Source organism: Chelonia mydas, chromosome 1 (genome assembly GCF_015237465.2).
Source record: "Chelonia mydas isolate rCheMyd1 chromosome 1, rCheMyd1.pri.v2, whole genome shotgun sequence".
NCBI lineage: Eukaryota > Metazoa > Chordata > Testudines > Cheloniidae > Chelonia > Chelonia mydas.
In genome coordinates this window covers 219,085,467-219,104,654 of record NC_057849.1, presented here as the reverse complement: position 1 = coordinate 219,104,654, position 19,188 = coordinate 219,085,467, and the positions used below count along the sequence as shown (strand labels likewise).

At 41.5% G+C, this 19,188-nt stretch overlaps 1 protein-coding gene across 7 annotated transcripts in view; it reads left to right on the top strand.

The window, feature by feature from the left end:
* VWF (von Willebrand factor) overlaps positions 1–19,188 on the top strand; it is a 259,168-nt gene that overhangs the window by 225,693 nt on the left and 14,287 nt on the right. For all 7 annotated transcript variants that reach the window (XM_037913656.2, XM_037913649.2, XM_043529527.1 and 4 more), the window contains 5 exons: positions 2,398–2,508; positions 8,064–8,247; positions 8,935–8,975; positions 13,504–13,620; positions 18,992–19,090. In XM_037913656.2, the coding sequence (XP_037769584.1) occupies positions 2,398–2,508; positions 8,064–8,247; positions 8,935–8,975; positions 13,504–13,620; positions 18,992–19,090 (552 nt within the window). The remainder of the gene's footprint in view (positions 1–2,397; positions 2,509–8,063; positions 8,248–8,934; positions 8,976–13,503; positions 13,621–18,991; positions 19,091–19,188) is intronic.

The window sequence follows — 19,188 nt, the reverse complement described above, 5'->3', positions numbered from 1 at the left end:
GTTTTGAATTTCTGAGATAAATACTAGAGCTAGAGGAAAATTTCCTGTTGAAAGATTTTTACCAGATATATATATTTTTTTTTTGGCAAAACAGAAATTCTTATGAAAAAAAAATTTGTATGTTCATTGAACACTTTTGTTGAAAACCAAAAATATTTTGATTTCAAACTGAAAATTTTCAGTGTAAACCTGAAAATCTGCAAAGAAAAATTATGACAAAAACAGTAACAAAATGTGTTTTAATTGAAATGTTTCATGAGAACAAAATATTTCCCAAACAACTCTGTTAAATACATATGTTTGTGAAGATCTGTCAGCTTTGCATTCGGATCTTCCCCATTCATTATTCAAGGTGGCTCATGCTTTCAGGTACAGCGATTGGGCTGTCCATGAAAAGAGGCTGATATTGACATTGGTTGGGCTAACTGTGGCTGGGACAGGAGTAATGGGGTCAAGGCTTCCAACATCCATGCAGAGCCTTCCTAAAAAGCAGCCAACCACTTTACAGATGTAAAACCAGAGTGAAAAGTGGCACTGAGCTTATTTAATATTTTAGTCCTCATCTCAAATTCAGGTCATCATGTTGCCAGCTCAGTATTGAAAGTAGAACTGCTCTATGCCTTATGGGACTCCATGCTTTTCAGACCCAGAGATGGAGAAATAAAGATCATTGCTTTCTTTCAGTGAGCCAGATGCTCTAGTGTTTTATACAGTGTGGTGGTTGGTTATTTTATGAAGGAAAGTAGTGGCCAAATCACCAGTGAAATGATCAGCTAATACATTTTTCTGCTCTGTATGCAATTATCTGCAAACTGAGGAGATTGGCTATAACAACTCTGAATAGCTCTCCACCTTTGTTTGAGTGTAAACCCAGTAAGATGGCTGAATATATTAAAAAATGTTTCTGATTCACCCTTAATTGTGAATTCCCTCCTTTTTGTTGACTGTTCTGATTAACAACCATGATGCTGCTAGAACAGTTCTTTCTTACATTTTCTTATTGCATAATAGTTGTAAATCAGAGCAAGGTCATTTTTTAAAAACTCCCGTAGTTATATAATGAGTGTTTTGTTTTTTAAAAAAATGGAGATGATACTGTGATTCTTAAAGGTTTATTTCACCTGGGATTCACATTGGGTTTCTTCCCAAGACCTACGCTATCCCACAGTTCTTTGCAACCACTTGAGAGCTTCCCTCAGAGCTGATCGCTGTGAAAGCAAAAGAGTTGAGGCAGAAGAGGAGCTGCTCTGAGATTGGGTGGGACATGAGAGGAGAGGGAGAAGAGAGATGTGCTGCTGTTTTTCTTCCCTTTTGCTTGCTCCTACTGCACCATAGTGTCTGAGAGATTTTGCTGCTATTTTTCCCAATCCATAGGGTCCAAGCCAGTGGGCACCTCTTCGTAACTAACCTGTGCATCGGGTGCTGTGACTTGGGAAGTCCTGGTATAGTGGACTTTGACAGGTCTTTTACAGCACAGACAAGGAATAGATGAAATTGATATTATATAAAATAAGAGGAATAGGCCAGTGGAGTGCATTAATTTGCTCTTCCTCAGAACAATAGGGTAGTGCAAAGTGCAGCAAATTTTACCTGGATAAAAGAAAATGCTTGTATACAATTAAATGTTGGAACTCACTGCTGCAAGATATTATTGAAAGAAATAGTTTAGGGACCAAAACATGCTCATTTTAATGTTACCTCAGCCTCCCCGTCCATCTTTGCTTGTTTGTCTCATTTATCTGTTAACTCCTGCCCCGATGTGCTTACAATCTAGATTTGTGGCAAGACTTATCTCTATTTATTGCATGATTTATACAGAACCTAGTGCAATTGAGCTCTGATCCTTATTTGGGGCCTGCCAGTGTTCCTGCAACACAATAATAGTAATAATAATAATGATGGTAATCCTGCAAAGTGCTAGGCACCATCGACTCTCATTGAATTCAGAGAGAGGCTGCTCAGCACTTCACTGGAGATGCTCATATCCTCTCAGGACCAGGCCCTTAGTAAGATTCAAAATGGACTAGACACATGAATAAATAATGTCTGCAGTTACTCTAGTTAGTGGGAAAAAATCAATGGCTTCAGTAAACGAATCAGCAGCCGATAATCAGTTAGAAGTCTCCACCTGTAGTGAATAATATTGCACAATTATGAGGGTTTTTCACATTCTTCTGAAACACATAATATTGGCCACTTACCATGGACCGTTTATTCTATTACAGCAATTCCTATGTCCCTATACTTTTGTTTAAACTGCACTATACAAGAAGAAATTGTACTATGACACAACGTTAACGTTAAGTGTCTCTTGCAAATGTATCATCATCAAACTTCTCATTGTCTTGTGTGGCTTTCTAATATAACTACAATCACTACCTTGTTCTCCTCTTCTAGGGGTATACATATGTCAGCCAGGAAGGGGAGTGTTGTGGAAAATGTCAGAAGACTATGTGTGAAGAGCAGAACTCATGGTCTCGAGGGGATGTAGATGTTCGTTTGCATGAGGTAAGGTCAAGAGTTCCGTGCTGCTAACAATGTGCTCAGTCCTCCTCGTTTAGGACTAAAACGTTTTTCTCTTCTGGAGAAGAAGGGAAAATGTGCAGGTTGCTTATTGTGTACACAGATCAGCTGGTTGTCATGTCCATGTTTAGTTTATTAGGAGTAGTAATACCAGTTCACATCTTAAAATGTGTGTTACAAATTTAAAGTAAACCTTACAATGCTTCTGTGTGTGAGATATTATTATGCCCAGCTGAGGCATAGAGCGACTAAGGCTCCTTGTACGCTATGAGCAAGGGGGTGTGGTTCCCAACTTGCCTACACGTACTCTCTCCACAGGCAGCAGCACTGGGGCTCCATGCTGAGTACGTACCCACAGGGTGAAGTTGGATTTGTACTCAGCATGGCTATGCTGTGCCTCTGAAGCTGCTCCCTGTAACTACTATTCATTCTAGGGGTGGCTGTCATCGAGCTGGAGCGAGTACGTGCACAGGAGCTGAGAATCACATCTCTACCTTGTAGTGTAGACGTAGCCCCGGGTGACTTGCCCACAATCAGACAGCAAGTCAGTAGAAGAGGAAGGAATTTTCCAGTACCGTGCTCCAAAGTCTCTTAATCTTAATGTTTTGGCTCTGTTAACCTGAGCCAGTGGTAATGCACTTGGTTCAGATTCTACAGTCATAGATTGTATGACAAGAAAGGAGCATCACGATCATCTAGTCCAACCTCCTACAGAACACAGACCATAGAACTTGACATATTAATTCCTGCATCAAGCCCATAGCTTCTGTTTGAGCTAGCGCATATCTTTTAGAAAGACCTCCCACATATTAGTGACACTAAAAAAAAGGAACAGGAAGACATTAAACCTTCCTGAATATAGGATAACCTATCCAAATAATTTAGTCAGGAAAATATTTGCGTTTTCCCCCTTGCCTTAAAAATAGTTTATTGCTTGGATGTGAACCAATAAGCCCTGATTCAGTAAAAAAATTAAGCATGTATAAAAATCTAATTAAAACCGATGAGACTTAAACCCATGCTCAGAGCTGGGCAACAAAACTATTTGCAAATTTGCCACACATTGGCAAAATGAAAAAATGGCAGGCCTAAAGTCACCAGCAGACTTAGATGCCATTCACAAAAGAGGAGGAGGTATCCCCTTTATAAAACTGTGGCTAGAGCACTCAGCTGGGATGCAGGAGGCCACCACTTCAAATCTCTGCTCCGCATGATATGGGTAGGGATTTGAACTTGGGTTTCCCGCATTACAGGTGAGGGTCCTGACCACTTGGTTATGGGATATTCTGGTGTGGGTCTCTCTCAGTTATCCTGTTGAAGCTGCTCCACTTCGTATAAATAATTAAGTATTCATTGGAACAGGGACTGGAACCCAGTTGAGTTCCCTGACCACAGAGCTGTAGGGGGGCGCACCTCCATCACCTCTAGTGGTTTTGTGAATGGCATTTCCAAATTTTCTTTGCTTTTAATAAAAAATCAGTTTAAAATTGCCCAAATTAAAATGAAACATTTCATTTTGGGTCAAAATCATTGATTTGTTTAGCCAATAAAACTGATTCTGGGGGGAGTGTCAATCCAAAACTCTTTAAAAATTTTTTTTTGGTTTGTCCAGTAAACCAAAAAGTCGATTATTTGGACAGTTCTATCCATGCTTAACTTTAAACATATGTTCTAGTGCTTTGCTAAATTGGGTCCCTTATGATTCTCTCCCAAACATTCTAATTCAAAATATTTTGGGGGGTTTTTTGCCTTTAAAAATGTAAATAGTCCTTGTTGCTTCTGAAATTTGACACAACACTGAGACAGCACACATGATTCTATGTTCCTGAAGTCATAGCACTTTGTTATAAAACATGCATCCCCATAGCCTCAACATTCCTGCAGGATAAGCACTGTTGAATAACAATGAGCTGCTGTAAAAACACACACTCCCTTCTTGCAGATCAGGTGGAATTTAATGGCATCAGAGAGTTAAACTGCTAATGTCTGCTGTTGGTAAACATGGGCGTGGAATGATGTAAACTGAGTTTTTCTTAGCCTTCGAAAGTCAACCAGTCATACTGAAAAGAAGTGATTTTTTTTTTTTATAGCGCTCAGTCAGTTCTTCTGGCTGTAAACACCCACATCCACTGTTCAATATTTGAAAACTCGAAAGGACCATCTCTCTGTCCTTTGTGTGTATATAAGATTAGAACTTTACTATGGATGGCTCAAGAGACTGGTACCAGGATACTGACCACCGTGAACACTTATTCATCTGTAGGTTGTCAGCTCAATCTATCTGAGGTTAAACATGACGTAAAGATATTACCATATGAAGTTTGTGCAGTGGACTGTTTGAACTGAGTAGCTCGTGTCACTGTGCTTCAAGCAGGACATCACATTTATATATTCATTGGCACACTCAGTGATGCCAGGAATTGAATGGGGATGGAGATAGAGCTGTGCAAATAACAGATTTTTCAGTTTGCTGGCAATTCCAAAAAACTGAAAAATAAATCCGTTTTGAGTTGAACTGAAAACTATTGGTTTTTAAAAAATTTCAGTGAATTAAAACGTTAAAAAAAAAAACAGTTCAGGTTGAACACAACATTTCAATTCAATTTCAAGCATTTTTTAACATTTTTTTTTAAAATGCATGAAATTTCAAAACGAAGGCCCATTTTGAACTGAAAAATCAAAATGTTTTATTTTGAAAATGTGAAAACAAAACTGCTTTTTGACAAACAATGCAGATCTTTTGACAGCTCTAGATGGAGAGTGAATTCTCTCTCTCTCTCCCCACTAAAAAGGTGTTTCGGAGTTGAAGCACACTTCTTGGGGATAAGAAGAAGAAGCCAGTACTGTGGTTGCCCCTGCTGCACTTGTCTGCTCAGAATAACATTTTATTTTCAGGTTTCAGAGTAGCAGCCGTGTTAGTCTGTATTCGCAAAAAGAACAGGAGGACTTGTGGCACCTTAGAGACTAACACATTTATTAGAGCATAAGCTTTCGTGAACTACAGCTCATGAATGCATCCGATGAAGTGAGCTGTAGCTCACGAACGCTTACGCTCTAATAAATGTGTTAGTCTCTAAGGTGCCACAAGTCCTCCTGTTCTTTTTATTTTCAGCACCACATTGAGTAGAATTTCTTTGTGACTGTTCCAGAGAGTTCAACAGTAAATGAATAGCTGGAAAAAATGTAATAAATAATAAAGGAAAAAGCCCAGACCCCATTTACATGTACAGCAGACATCCCACTAGTCTTCAAAGCAAGGTGGATACCGGTTTTCTTTTCCCCTTCATTTACGTATATCTTCAGCCTAATCATTTTGTTCTGCTCTTAACCCTGTGAGCCCTTGGCAAGCCTCTGCCTGCCTTAGTAGCATTAAATTGCCGAATCCTGTGCAGCGGCTGGGGATCAAAACAGTAGGGAAGGAAAATGGTAAGTTAAAGATATTAGAATGCTAGACCTTCCGTTCCTCCTGCTTCTCCTCCCCAGTTTATAACAGATTTGCTAAACCGCTTCCACAGTTACCTGTATGGCTGTCTACAACTATTCGGTGCGAATTTTTCATTGCATTTTTTTTTTCAGAGAAAATCACCTTCTTTCCTTAATACTACTATTACTCATAATTAATAATAAATAATACAACAGCGCAAAGTCTTCACCTCTCACATTTTAACTGAGGGCAGTCCTATGTACCAACATCATTCTCTGCTTTACATATCAAGCTGTCAAAGAAACATGCTGTCATCTTCCACTGCATCTACTATCTTTTACCATCCTAGATAAACCATAGAATCCATATCTACTGAGGTATGTAACTGTGTTTCTTTCCACCCATTAACACTGAAATAACTCATCGGGTGACAGAAAAAAGAGGACTGACTTTCCTAGTGTCTCCTACATTGAAGGTTGATGGTCTTGTTAGTATTAGACAATGAGAGCCCCATTGTCATTTACACTAAGGCCCCTTGACAACACTCTGCCAGTAAGTTACATGTACACCCACTCTAAAGACCCTTTATGCTGCCAGATTTGTGTAAATGACTTTGAGTATTTATCAGCCTTTTTTTCTAATGAATATTTCTAATTTGGACATATTTTGCGATGAGTTCTACCTTTATCTTCTATCTGCTAGAACCAAGGTGATTTTTCTCAGCCGAAAAGCCACAAACTAAAATAGCTCATGGTCTTTAAGCTGTAATTATGAGGAATGATTTATTATGTATTTATTTTAATTTGATTTTTTTTAAATGTATCACATCATGTCTCTCATAGTGAACGGGGAAACATCATTTAAAAAAAAATCTTGCAAGGGGCTTGGCTCTTCCTCATCTCTCATTAAGAACGACTCCCATTTCTAAAGCTAGACACGTGCTTCAGTACCTTGCTGAATCAAAGCCAATGTCACTGGCAGTTAATCTCCTGGTAGTCTTACAGGACTGAGCCCTTTAGATCTTTCCCAAGAAGTCAAAAGAAAGAAAGACGTTCCCAGAATATCTCTATTCAGAGAACACGTTCAACGGCTCTCAGAATCCCAGGCGCTCACACATTGCTGTGGCACCCATCACTTGGGGTTTAGTATCAGTCGTTTGCTTTCTTTGCTTGTTCGTGGCACAGATGGGAAGTCAATTTCATCTTCAGTTCCCTTCCCAAGGTTCTGAAATGATTCTTAATTGTAGTCAATCTTCCTTCACTGTCGGTGTTTGGGCCACTGTGGATGACAGCTACAGTGAGAAGTCCCGGTTCTATCTAGCACGCTTACGTATTAGAGCTTTAATAGTATTCAACATTTGTATAGTGCTTTAGCTCTTGAAAGCATTGTGTAAACATTAACAATGTTAGATTTCAGTGAGCCCCAGAATCCCATGGTTCATGCTTTCACTAGGCAAATGTGGGATTGCACAGAGCCGAGACTTTGGCCTGGCCTCTGTCAGCACCTCCTCCCATCATGGAACTATAACCCCTTTTTTCTGGCCTGCTGTGGCATCCCTCCCTAGCAGTATGATCTTGAGGGTCCCACTCTTTCTCACCCAGTGGCAAGCACCACCATCTGTATCTAGCAACAAAGACCTGACCCCTTTCTCCATTCACAAATCCTTTCTGTCCAAAACATGTTACTAAAGTCTGCCTCTGTCTCTGTAAATCTGAATTCCCAGACAAATCTGCCGTAGTTACTCTGAATCCAGAGCAGCCACCAAGAGCAATTTTTTAAGTTAAATCTAGTAAGTGGTCCCCCTGCACACATTTTTCATGAAGTTAAATTTCTCCTAAATCTGTCGCTGTCACCCCTAAATTCTCTAATCTATTCAGCAGTCTATTCCATGACCTCACAGTCCACACCAAGATTTAGGGAGACCTGTGTGGTGACAGGAGGCTACCATGGGCTTTACGAAAATGCTGAGAGTTAAAGCACAGGCAGTAACTGCTTGGGTCTGTGTCCAACAGCTTAAATAGATGGTCACTTTGGGTTTGTTATGGCACCCCCTCCTCTATCCACCGCACAAACACTACCAACTCCTCCTAACCCTTTTGCAATCTCCCATGCTTAGGTCGGCACAGTGTGGCGATCCCCCTTCAGCCCTTGCATTGTCAACAAGTGTGTCCGAGTGAACGATGAAGTTTTTGTTGAGAAAAGGAACGTGTCATGTTCTCACATGGATACACCCACCTGCCATTTAGGATATGAGTTGCGCTGTGACCGAATAACAAATTGCTGTCCCTCCTGCCGGTGCGGTAAGTTTCACAACTGCTAACAGCATCATCAGAGTTCGGGTTCTGTGGCTTACTCACTGATTTTGTACATCTCATTAGGAACTTACAAAAATGCATGTTAGGGAAATGAATTTAATTTGAAGTTGTCCTGTAATATTGTGAATACAAACTGCAGCACCTTCCAGACAGTAGCAAACAGCCATGGCTTTAGTTGAAGAAGAAATTCAAATTTGATTAGTTACAGTGACCATGTTATTACTTCTTCTTTCCAAGTCACTCGCATTGTCTCCTTGTCATCTGCCTCTTAACCTGGCTTACGGAAATACTTGTGCGAGAAGCTGTGAGGATAGGAGTGGGGGAGAGCAGTGAGAGTGGGGAGAAAAAGGAGAAGAGTCTACCACTGAGAGAGCAACTATCAGGGGATCTTCTCTAAGTGGGAAGCCTGAACTGTAGGTGACTTGATGTTACATATTTGAAAATAGGTAGCTAAGGAAGATTCAGAAGGGGAATTCAGGACAGCTCTGCCAAAATTAGGACCTCTGGCAGGTATCATGTATGGGTAGGGCCAAATCTTGCCATCTTCATGCAGGGACAGCTCCCATCAACATCAGTGGAAATTGTACGAGGCATGGAGGATCAGGGCTATAATATATAAAACCTATTGTAGTGCCATAGGTAACACTAATAAGTATATGTTTTCTTTTCCAGAACCTGTGAATGGTTGCGTTCTGAATGGCACCGTTGTCGGGGTAAGATAATATTCTTATGTCAAATGCCTCTAAGATATTTAAATCTTTTAATGAGAATTTGTAGAGTATGATTTAGCTACTATGTAGTGTGACAAAGTTCCTTCTCTACCTTGGTGGGTCCTTCACTTATTGGCAGATTTTGTTTCCCTCAGAGAGTCAAGGCAGCCCTCAGTTTGGCCACTTTCATGGCTCAAATCTGCCGTTCACTCAGATAACCTCATCACTGGCCAGCATGGGGAAAAAAGAGTAAGAACAATCCCCGCAGTTTCTGCTGATCCACCATGTGGGTCGGGGACCAGCTCAGAGACCTTCACCTCTGGTGGAAGCTCCTGTGTTGGGTCAGGAGTTGGGAGGATTTGGGGGGAACCCAGGCCCGCCCTCTACCCCGGGTTCCAGCCCAGGGCCCTGTGGACTGCAGCTGTCTAGAGTGCCTCCTGGAACAGTTGTGAGACAGCTACAACTCCCTGGGCTACTTCCCCATGGCCTCCTTCCAACACCTTCTTTGTCCTCACCACAGGACCTTCCTCCTGATGTCTGATAATGCTTGTACTCCTCAGTCCTCCAGCAGCACGTCCTCTCACTCCCAGCTCCTTATGTGCACACCTCACTAACTGGAGTGACAGCCTTTTTAAACCAGGTGTCCTGATTAGCCTTAATTAATTCTAGCAGCTTCCCAATTGGCTACAGGTGTCCTAATTAGCCTGCCTGCATTAATTAGTTCTAGAAAGTTCCTGAGTGTTCTGGAATAGTCCCTGTTTTCTTACCCAGGGAAAAGGGACCTGCTTAACCTGGAACTAATGTATCTACCTTCGACCACTCTCTTGTAGCCATCTGGCCTGACCCTATCACAGTAGATACTATTTATAGACTCACCTTCCTCAAACTGAGACTTTGAAAGTGCAGTCTTATGATTAGACACTGGACCAGGGCTCAAGGGATCCGGGTTGAATTCCTTGCTGTGCCACAGATGCCCTGTCTGACCTTGGGCACTTCTTTGGATACTGTGATGATGGGGGCCTTTTAAGTACTTTCATACCACCACAATCACAGGAAACAGATTGTGAGAAATATGCCGATAGATGATCCTTGCTCATTCCAGAGAAAGGAGAAACTTCCCTCGCCCCACCCAGAGATTGAAGCAGATTCAAACAGGAAGGAAAGCACTCACCACAGCATCTGAGGGGAGGGGGGAACTCTCCTTTGCTTTTAGTGCTTCTCACTACTTGACCCCATCTCACCCTCAAGATCCCTGACACAATGCCTTGAGAGAAAATTCCTTCTTGACCTCCTCACATCTAGTGGCTGGTTTAACCCTATGCATGACAGTGAGAATGATCAGAGTTAAGCATCTGAGCTCATATATACCCAAAGCTATCTTTGGCGAGTCCTAGCAGTTGTCCATTGTTTTCTTAAATCCATATTCTGGCAGTATGTCTAGTAACAGAGAATTCCAAATATGCTGATTGCCCTTGAGGGGAACAAGCCCCTCCATACATTTAACCTAAACTTTAATCTCTAGATTCCAGGAGTGTCCATAAATTTCCCTCTTGCTGCTTATTTAAAATATAATTGTCCCCAAATCTCTGTGGTACCTACACACTGCAATAAGAACCCTTTTCGGACTCTTGTTTTTTCACGTAATGTATGCATAAACTTGTCATCTGATCAGAACTACAGCCCTGTCATCATAACATTCCTTCCTTCTGCGTAAGAGATTTCCTTCCCTGGAGAATGAAATCCACAGAGGAACAGAAAATTTCTGTCAGCACATTGTGGGATGAGTTTTTAAGTTGTAATATGCTTCCTTTCTTTGATTCCTATTTACCTTCTCTAGAATATATGCATCCCTATCGGGATTTAGAGTGTCCAAACCTGGCTGCAGTACTCCATGCAGACCCTAATCATGGCCTTCGGTCATGTAATATAACAATTACATTCTCATGCATTCTAGGATGCCTACTGGCCTTCTGTGCTGCAACTAAACAATGCATTTACACCTGCATGTTGTTGCTAGCCTGAACCTGAAGTCCCTTGCATGAGTGACTCATCTTAGTTCTTTACCCAGCAACATACAGATTTGTCTTACAATTTTCGATCCAAAATGTATTACTGTTCTATATGAGAATCAGCCATTTATTTAATCAAACATGGTCTTAATTGGGCTATGTGTGTGGAGGGCTTAGATGACACTGGAGTGTTGAAGTGGCTTTGTGCTGGCCTTTTGCAGAGCTGACAGTGTTACCCTGTGTGAGTATTCCCACAACACTCTCTGAACTCCCCACGTCCTGTCCCAGCATGCGGAATATAAAAGTTGAGACAGATATTCTGGAGTCACTGTTCTGTGATTGTTCCAAAGTCCTGGTCAGGAATCAAGATGGGGTATCCCCAGGACATTTATACTTCCTGGATTTCAAAACTTTATGCTGGGAATACAAATAAAATAGGCTTAATGTTTAAAAATAGGCTTCATGTTTCATTTTATATCAAGGGAAAACTTTCTCCATTAACTCATTCAGTGAATAGGTCCAAGTTTGGAATCTTTCACTACAGATCTGTTAGATTATTTTGGCCCTTTGTTTTTCCTTAATCCCTTTACATTTCTGTTTTGTATCTGGTTACCAATATTATACTCCAGTAGGTCTATTGCACTCACTCCACTGTTTTAAATAATGCTGCAGGCTTTAAATGCAGGCTTCCAAGCAGGTGGCTGTATTTACCAAATGGAATTAGCTGTAACACTCATCTGTTTTCCCAGGCTTTTATTGAGTGTCATGTTTGAGAGAGACTAGAGTCGTTTTTATCTTTATGGGGGGTTATTTTGGTTGCATTCGCTGACAGTGGGTTAGCAGATGCTGATGTTTTATTATAAGTTTTACTAGAGAATATATGATAGGTGTATTCTACAAATGGAAAAAAAAATCAGTTCCTTATTTTACTCAGTTCCCCCACACTGTAAGCTCTGTTTGTTGCCTGAAATGTACTGTCAAGGCCCATTACCATGCTGATTCGAGAAGAAATTTATATACACATTACAGGTGGCGCTTATGTTGCAAACATTGGATCCTGACAGAAACTTCCCAAAAGTTTGGGGGCATTAGTATCTGGGGGCGGGGGGGGGGGGGGGTGTGGTTCCAGTTTGTCTTTAATAAATGTAAGCCCAAATTTCTCCCCCCAAAATAACACTGATTTCAACATAAATTTAACTTCTTGCTATTCTACTGAAAAATATCATTCCTAGCACGTTGGAATTTCAGAACTTTCATGAGCTCCTATGGAGAATCTACATTTTAGTACATTATTCCCTGTATACTGAACTTTCTAGTGGTTTCCTAATCATAGGAAATATGATGCAAAAATCTAGTGCTGCTGAGGCACTCTGTATAATACATTAGCCATTTACTTTAAGAGGCCTGAGTCAAATATGACTATGGTCATAAATGGCAGAAATTTAAATATTTTGAAGCAAGTCACTAACACAAAAACATCACACAATGTTGAATAACTGGTGGGGATGGGGCAGCGGGTTGGGTTTCAGCACATAACAGGAAGTAGAGCAAGAATGATGTTGCAATTCAGGATTGACTGCTTCTGTAGGACTATGTATTCTGTTTAGGTTCTTGTACTATGTTCATCACTGTGATATCTGAGCACCTTCCAGAGTAAAGAATAATCAAAAAGGCTAGAGTGTTTCATATGACATTTCCTCTCCGTTCCTACCCCACAAGGAAAAGTTATGAGTGTGGCTTCATGCCTGGATCCACCAAGTGCTATTATCCTCTCAGGTTTATGAGCATGAACATTCACTACAAAAGGTTAAAATAAGAGGGAGGGAAAAAGGTCCTGAGCCAAGCCTACAAGCTTGAGTTGGTAAAGTGTTATACATCCATTGGTTTGTACTGAGGGGGATTAGAAGGGGACATGGTATTGGTACTTCCACCCCTGCTATAATCTTTAGCCCAGTAGTTAGTTCACTCACCAGGGATGTGGGAAGTCCAGGTTTTAATCCCTCTTGAGCAGGAACTTGAACTCAAGTCTCTCCCTCCCAGGTGGGTGCCCTAACCACTGGGCTAAAGTTATAAGATGGGTGTTACCAAGAATCTAGCCCCAAACTCTTTTTTATGGCTAAAACTATTTGGTGAATTTGTGTCAACTTCACAAATGAGTGGATGGAAACTGCATTTTTCAGCTAATAAACTATTCATCTGAAAAATTTCACCCAGCCTTCATCGTAACTTGAACTCCTTTACCTAGCAAGCTTGATGGCACTTTTTTTTAAAAAAAGTGAACTCTTGATGGTTGGCTGCAGATAAATCAGCTAGTTAGGAACAGCCTCCTCCTGTTGTGTCTGTGTGATGATACAAACATTGGGTCTCTGAAGCTGGGGACAGAAAGCTTTTGGTTGCTATCCTCAGTCCAGAACAGTATTTCAAGATTTAATGAGTCAGTTTCAAGCTAAGGTGAAGTTGCTTATTCTCTTGAGTTTTAATAGAGGATCACTCAACATTGGAAACTGATTCTAATGTTTCAGGTAGGGGAACATCTGATGTTGGACCAATGTACGAATTGTCAGTGTAGCCTCCAGAGGGGGCTGCCTATGAACTACAAACTGACCTGTAGAAAAACCACCTGTGAACCCTGTCCCAAGGTGAGTGGAAATACTGTGATCCCGGAATGCTGTGAATCTCTGCAGTCATAAGATCACCTCACCCATTGTATGCACCCCAATCTCAGAGTTTACTGTGTCCACTGTCCCCCTTCCCAAAAGTCTTGCCAAGGAAGGGTACAGTATGGTCCTGTATCTTTCTGCATCTGTGTCAGAGGTCAAATCCCAATTATGTTCTAAAGCCCCAGTTCAGGAAAGCATTTAATTTTTCATTGTGCTAAGGTCCACAAGTCTGTTACAATGGGTACTTCAGCCTGCTTGCCGTTTGTGGGCTGAACTAGACTTTCAGTCACTAGCAGCAGGCAATGCCCATGCCCTGAAGTTCCCTACAGTTTTATCTGCCCCCACAGCAGCTGGCGGCTCAGCGAGACCTCTCTGCTGCAAAGCTTTTCTGAGGAAAATTCCAAACTTTATTTCAAATTCCTGCCTCACAATTCAGTGTCTGTCTAATTCCCAGCTGCTTTCCTGGGCTGTATTTGTCTTTTGGGGAAATTTCCCCCTTAGCTCCGTTTCCCTCTGAGGCTTTTGTGGCAGCTGGTGCCCATACAGGGAGACAGCTAGGCTGAAAAAGTCACAGGCAAAAAGAAAAGTCCATATCTCCTGTTTTCATGCCCCTTATTGAGTATGTCACTGGGAAGCTTGGCTGGTTCTATGGGCAGAGTGCAGTTCTCCATTTCAACTTAATCCAGACAGGATTGCCTCTTCCCCCCTTCCCTAGGAAGGCAAGAAGCCAGCAGGACTGGAATAGTCAGCTTTAGGGGCAGCAGATCTTCCTCCCTCATCTCCATGAGGGGAGTGATGCCAGAAGGACAGTACACCAGATGGAAAATTGCACCTGTGTCATTTTATCCCTCTTCCCTCTTGACTGCAGAGCTCAACTGCCTCCTCTCTTTGGACACAGATGGAGGGGCAAGACACAGCATGGACAATGCCAATGCCAGAGGGCTTAGAACAAGCAGTAACAGGCCTCTTGGCCCATCATTTCTTTCTTTCTGGCCTCCATTTTATAAGTCCAGAAGATTCATGAGTAGTCACCAGACCAGATTCAACCTGGTGTCACTACGGAAGAGAAACATGACTATCTTTCTCGGTGATCAGGGACTTGACCTTTCTAATTGGGGGAGATTTCTACCTGACTGAGTGAGCTCACTTTACAAGCCATTCACAGGCAGCCAAGTCTGGGCAGGTACCGTCTCAGCCTCCCCTTGGCATGAAAAAATCTCAGATTAACCAAAAACAAACAAACAAATTAGGTACTGTCATCTGACACGCTAAGTGCTTTCTCATGCAGTCAGAAGCAATTCTGACAGGGGTATTGCAATTATGGTCTCCCTGAAAAAGATAGTGGGACACAAATCTGTTCCACTTAGATATAGCTCCGTGGCTTTTGCCCTTGAGATCAGAAGTGCAGGCAAATCAGTTCCCAGCTCTCTTGCTGGGAAACTTTATGGAAAGCTGAGACTATTCACAGAGTCATTAGAAAAGTAGATTTACAATTTTGGTTTCTGCTAGACATTTTAGAACAGAATACAGGTCCCAAGGTAAAGTGAAACAGTCCCTGAAATACAACAAAGGAGAATAGCACTTGGCAATTGATAGCTAGAACAAGCGCAGGGTGCTGAGGCAAGATTCAGAGTGGCCTTCATTTGCCCCAGAGCATTCTGCATGACTCCCATCCTTCCCTACCTGGAGTTTGACCCCTGATTGGTGCCACCTTCTTTCAGTTTGGGAGCAAATGGCTACCTACAACTTGTGTCAAAATATGGTGACTGGACATTGTTCAGAGAGGATACTCTATAGAGCTATGCAAGAATCACAGGAACAGCCTTGTCCCATTCCCAATCTCAGGCAGCCCATGGAAATGCCAGGACATGAAACATAGTTTCATTTTACGTCAGATCAGAGTGATATAATCCATTCCACATCAAGGGCTGTCCTTTATCCCATTTCGAGTCTCAGAGAGTCCATAACGAACAGAGCAGGGTGACACATCAAAGTAAGTTCTTAAAGGAGCTCTATCTTCACATTCCCATTTAACCATCACACAGACAATTCTTCCATTTTGCAGATGAATGTCCCCTTTCCCCCTCAATTCCAGACATTACCATTTGATTGTACATGTGCTTCCAGGGACTCTTTCCAGGATCATAGTAGCAATAATATTGGCGTTTAGGAAAAAGGAAGTTCACTTTTTTCTCTTTCTGGACAATTTTTCTGATCAGGGCTCTGAACAGAGAGAGTGAAACCAACACATAGGCTGAGGTGGTTTCTGGAGTATCTGGGATTTGTGATAAAGACAGACACATATAGTTCCAGGGGAGTCAAGTGTAGGCCTGCGCCGAGGATGAATCCCATTGGGTACAAGACTAAGCAGCGCAGTACCTGAATCCAAAAGTATCTTCATTCATTGTAAATCCACATGGTGGGCTCATGATTAACCTCTTTCCATCTGGAAACAGCAATAAAGTGCTCTGTGGCCTCTTCATGTGTCAGCACCCAAGATGCAGTGTGACAGATGATCTCTTGCAAAGCTGGACAAGGGCTCTGCTATATACTTTCCCACCTCTTCCATTGCCCCCACAGGACCGATCTAAAGCTAGGAAGGAGAGAACAGCAATAATATTGTTTATGTCTTTCTGTTGGAAGAGGCTGTGGTTCTTGGGACTTACTAACCTCACACTGGACCTTCCGATGTCTCTACCTTACACAAGAGGTCCGATATTGCAAAAGCCATTCCTCCATTCATCACCAGACAGCTTCAAGGTGGACACTTGGATGAAGTGATAATCACTCATGGACACTAAAAACAAGTCAATAAATATAAATAAATAAACAAGGTCCATAGTTTAACTACTGCATTAAGCAAGTGACGCATGGCCTTGAACTCCTCCAGGAGGCCTCTAATGTGGCTGTATCAGAGTGTCCAAGCACAAGGTAAAATCTCCGTCCTATGATGTTCTCAGTATGTTCAAGAAAAGGAAGTTTGTACAATCCCCAACATTAGATGCATCCTTAGGGCAACTACCCTAACTCTAGCCCCTCAAGATTATAGCGCACTACCCAGAGAACCTCATTCTGGTCCTTACAGCACTACCCAGAGAACCTCATTCTGGTCCTTACAGCACTACCCAAATTGAACCCCTGTTGCAGGGATCATTACACTTACTATATTTTTAAAGTAGATTTCCTAATATCTATTATCTGTAGTCAGATGAATTTATGTAGTTGGGAACTGGCTTGCATCAGACCAAGTATTGTACTTTTAATTTGGACAAATAGCTCTTACAACTGTCATTGTATTCATTCCCAAATTTAATTCATGAAATGTTCTTCTGTCATGCAACAACGTCCAATCTGTAGGAGCACTGAAAGACTTGTGGCAGACAACTCACATCATCTGTATTGACATCTGGTTGTTGGCCATATGGCCATCAATACATAAATTCACCACGATCTACATATTGATCATCCAGTCTTTAGCCAATGTCATTTTTAGGTAGAATTCTTCTCTGTCCTTCAGTGCCCAGGGAAAGATAGAGGGTACATAATTTACCTAATTGTGGATGTCCACATTTAAAGAATGATCCTGCTTTCTACCCGGGAGGCACACTGCTGTAAAAATCCCATTGTAATGGATCTATAGATCTTAGCACAATGAAGGATAGGAAAATATATCTGTGCTTACCTAAAATTTTCATTTCTTGGAGATCCAGTCCACCTTGGAGACAAATGGAACATCCAGAACGGAGGTGGAAATTGACATTGACTTGGGTTTGTTTCACTAGGGGGAATTTCCCATGCTCGTCAATAGAAGACATTGTTGTGTTTTTTCCTCATAGTTCATATAATCTGTACATTAGGAAAGTAGAATGGGATTTTTCTGGCTGTGGACATTGTCTCAATAGGAGCCAATTTCAGAGGGCTAGGCATACTCCCATTGCTAGGACCTATTGTTATGGCTCTGTGGGCCTTATTTCTCGATGAAAGGAAATTTTCATGTACACCCAGATGAACTCTTTTAGTCCCACTGAAGTCAGTAGGTCTCAAGCTTAGGTGCTTTCCTGAATTGGGACCCTGTCTTTCATTCTAATTTCATATTAAAAGCCATTGTCATAAGGAACAAATCACACTTTAGAGTACATGCTCTCAACAAGGAAGGTATCAACCTACGATCAACCATTGAAATGATGTAAGTAAATGCAGTGCTTTGGGAAGTGCTGCAAACTACAGTAGAGTCTATTCATCATTTTATGTTATTTTGTACCATTTTAGGTGCATTTTAAACTCAAATTTTTGCTAGCAGATAAATTGAAAGGTTAGCAGTTCACCTAAATAATAATAAAGTAGTGTTTTTTCTGATGGTTTAATGGTTACTGTAAAAACATAAATGTTTCCTTTTAAAAAATTTGTCTAAACAAACCTATGGATAACATATATGTATTGGCTCACCCAGGAAGTGTTTGTTTGTCTTAAAAAGATTCAGCTCATCATAAGCAGCAGTTGGTTAAGTTTAGGAGCTGGAGAAGTTGTAGTGGGGACTTTTATTGTCTTCATACGTTAACTCAGTTCCTTTCTGGTTTTCTCTACCTCTTTCTTGCCCGTAACCTGCCTTCCCTACTATCCACTGCTGATTGATCTCTCTCTCTTCTGCTTCTTTTCCCCATCCTTCACTTCCTTCCCCCTTCACCACTTCTCTTTGTCCCCCTACTTTATCTGCCAGTTTCTCCATCCTTTGATTCTCTCTCCCCATCCCTCTCCCTGCTATTCTCACCATTTCCTCCTCCTCCAGTCCATTCCTCCATCTCTTTCCTTTACCTTTACCTTCTCATCCCACCTTTCTCTTTTCCATACTTCAGTCTTCCACTCTGGCCTAATCTCTCCTCCTCCCACCTTCCCTTCTTTTATACTGTCCACCAATATCCTGACCCTTCTTTTCCTAGTCTAGGTTTCTCATGCATCTTTGCAAGTAATGTTGGCTTTAGGGAAAAGTCTTGCCTGATGCTGCATGTAAGGTTCATATGGCACACGCAGCATTTTAGTCACTTGTGCTTCATGGCCCTGATCCAGCACCATAATTTTGCCATTGATGTCAGTGGACACAGGATCAATCAGGCCTGCACATATTATACAATGCAGCATCCATATAGTATACCACACAATAACAGCACAAGAGATAATGTCAAGCTTTATAAAAATCATTTAACTAGACTATGCGCATCCAAGACTTTTAGAGATGTTTTGATGAACATAATTTTGTTAATTGCATATCCAAAACTTACATTCAGTTTGTGAGCGAGGGTGGAGGGGCCCAGAGAACCAGAAAAATGCCACAGCGAATTTACTTGCATTGTAGAACCACAGGATGGAAGTAATCAGCGGTTCCTGCTGTGGGAGATGTGTGCCAACTTCATGTGGTATCAAGTTGAGAGATGGAACAATCCTGTATCTGAAGGTCTGTTTTAAGCATATTCATTTTTGTTCACGAAGCATAAATGTCATCCATGCTTTTAATTGAGGCAACTGGTACACCTATTCTTTTGCCCCTCTTCA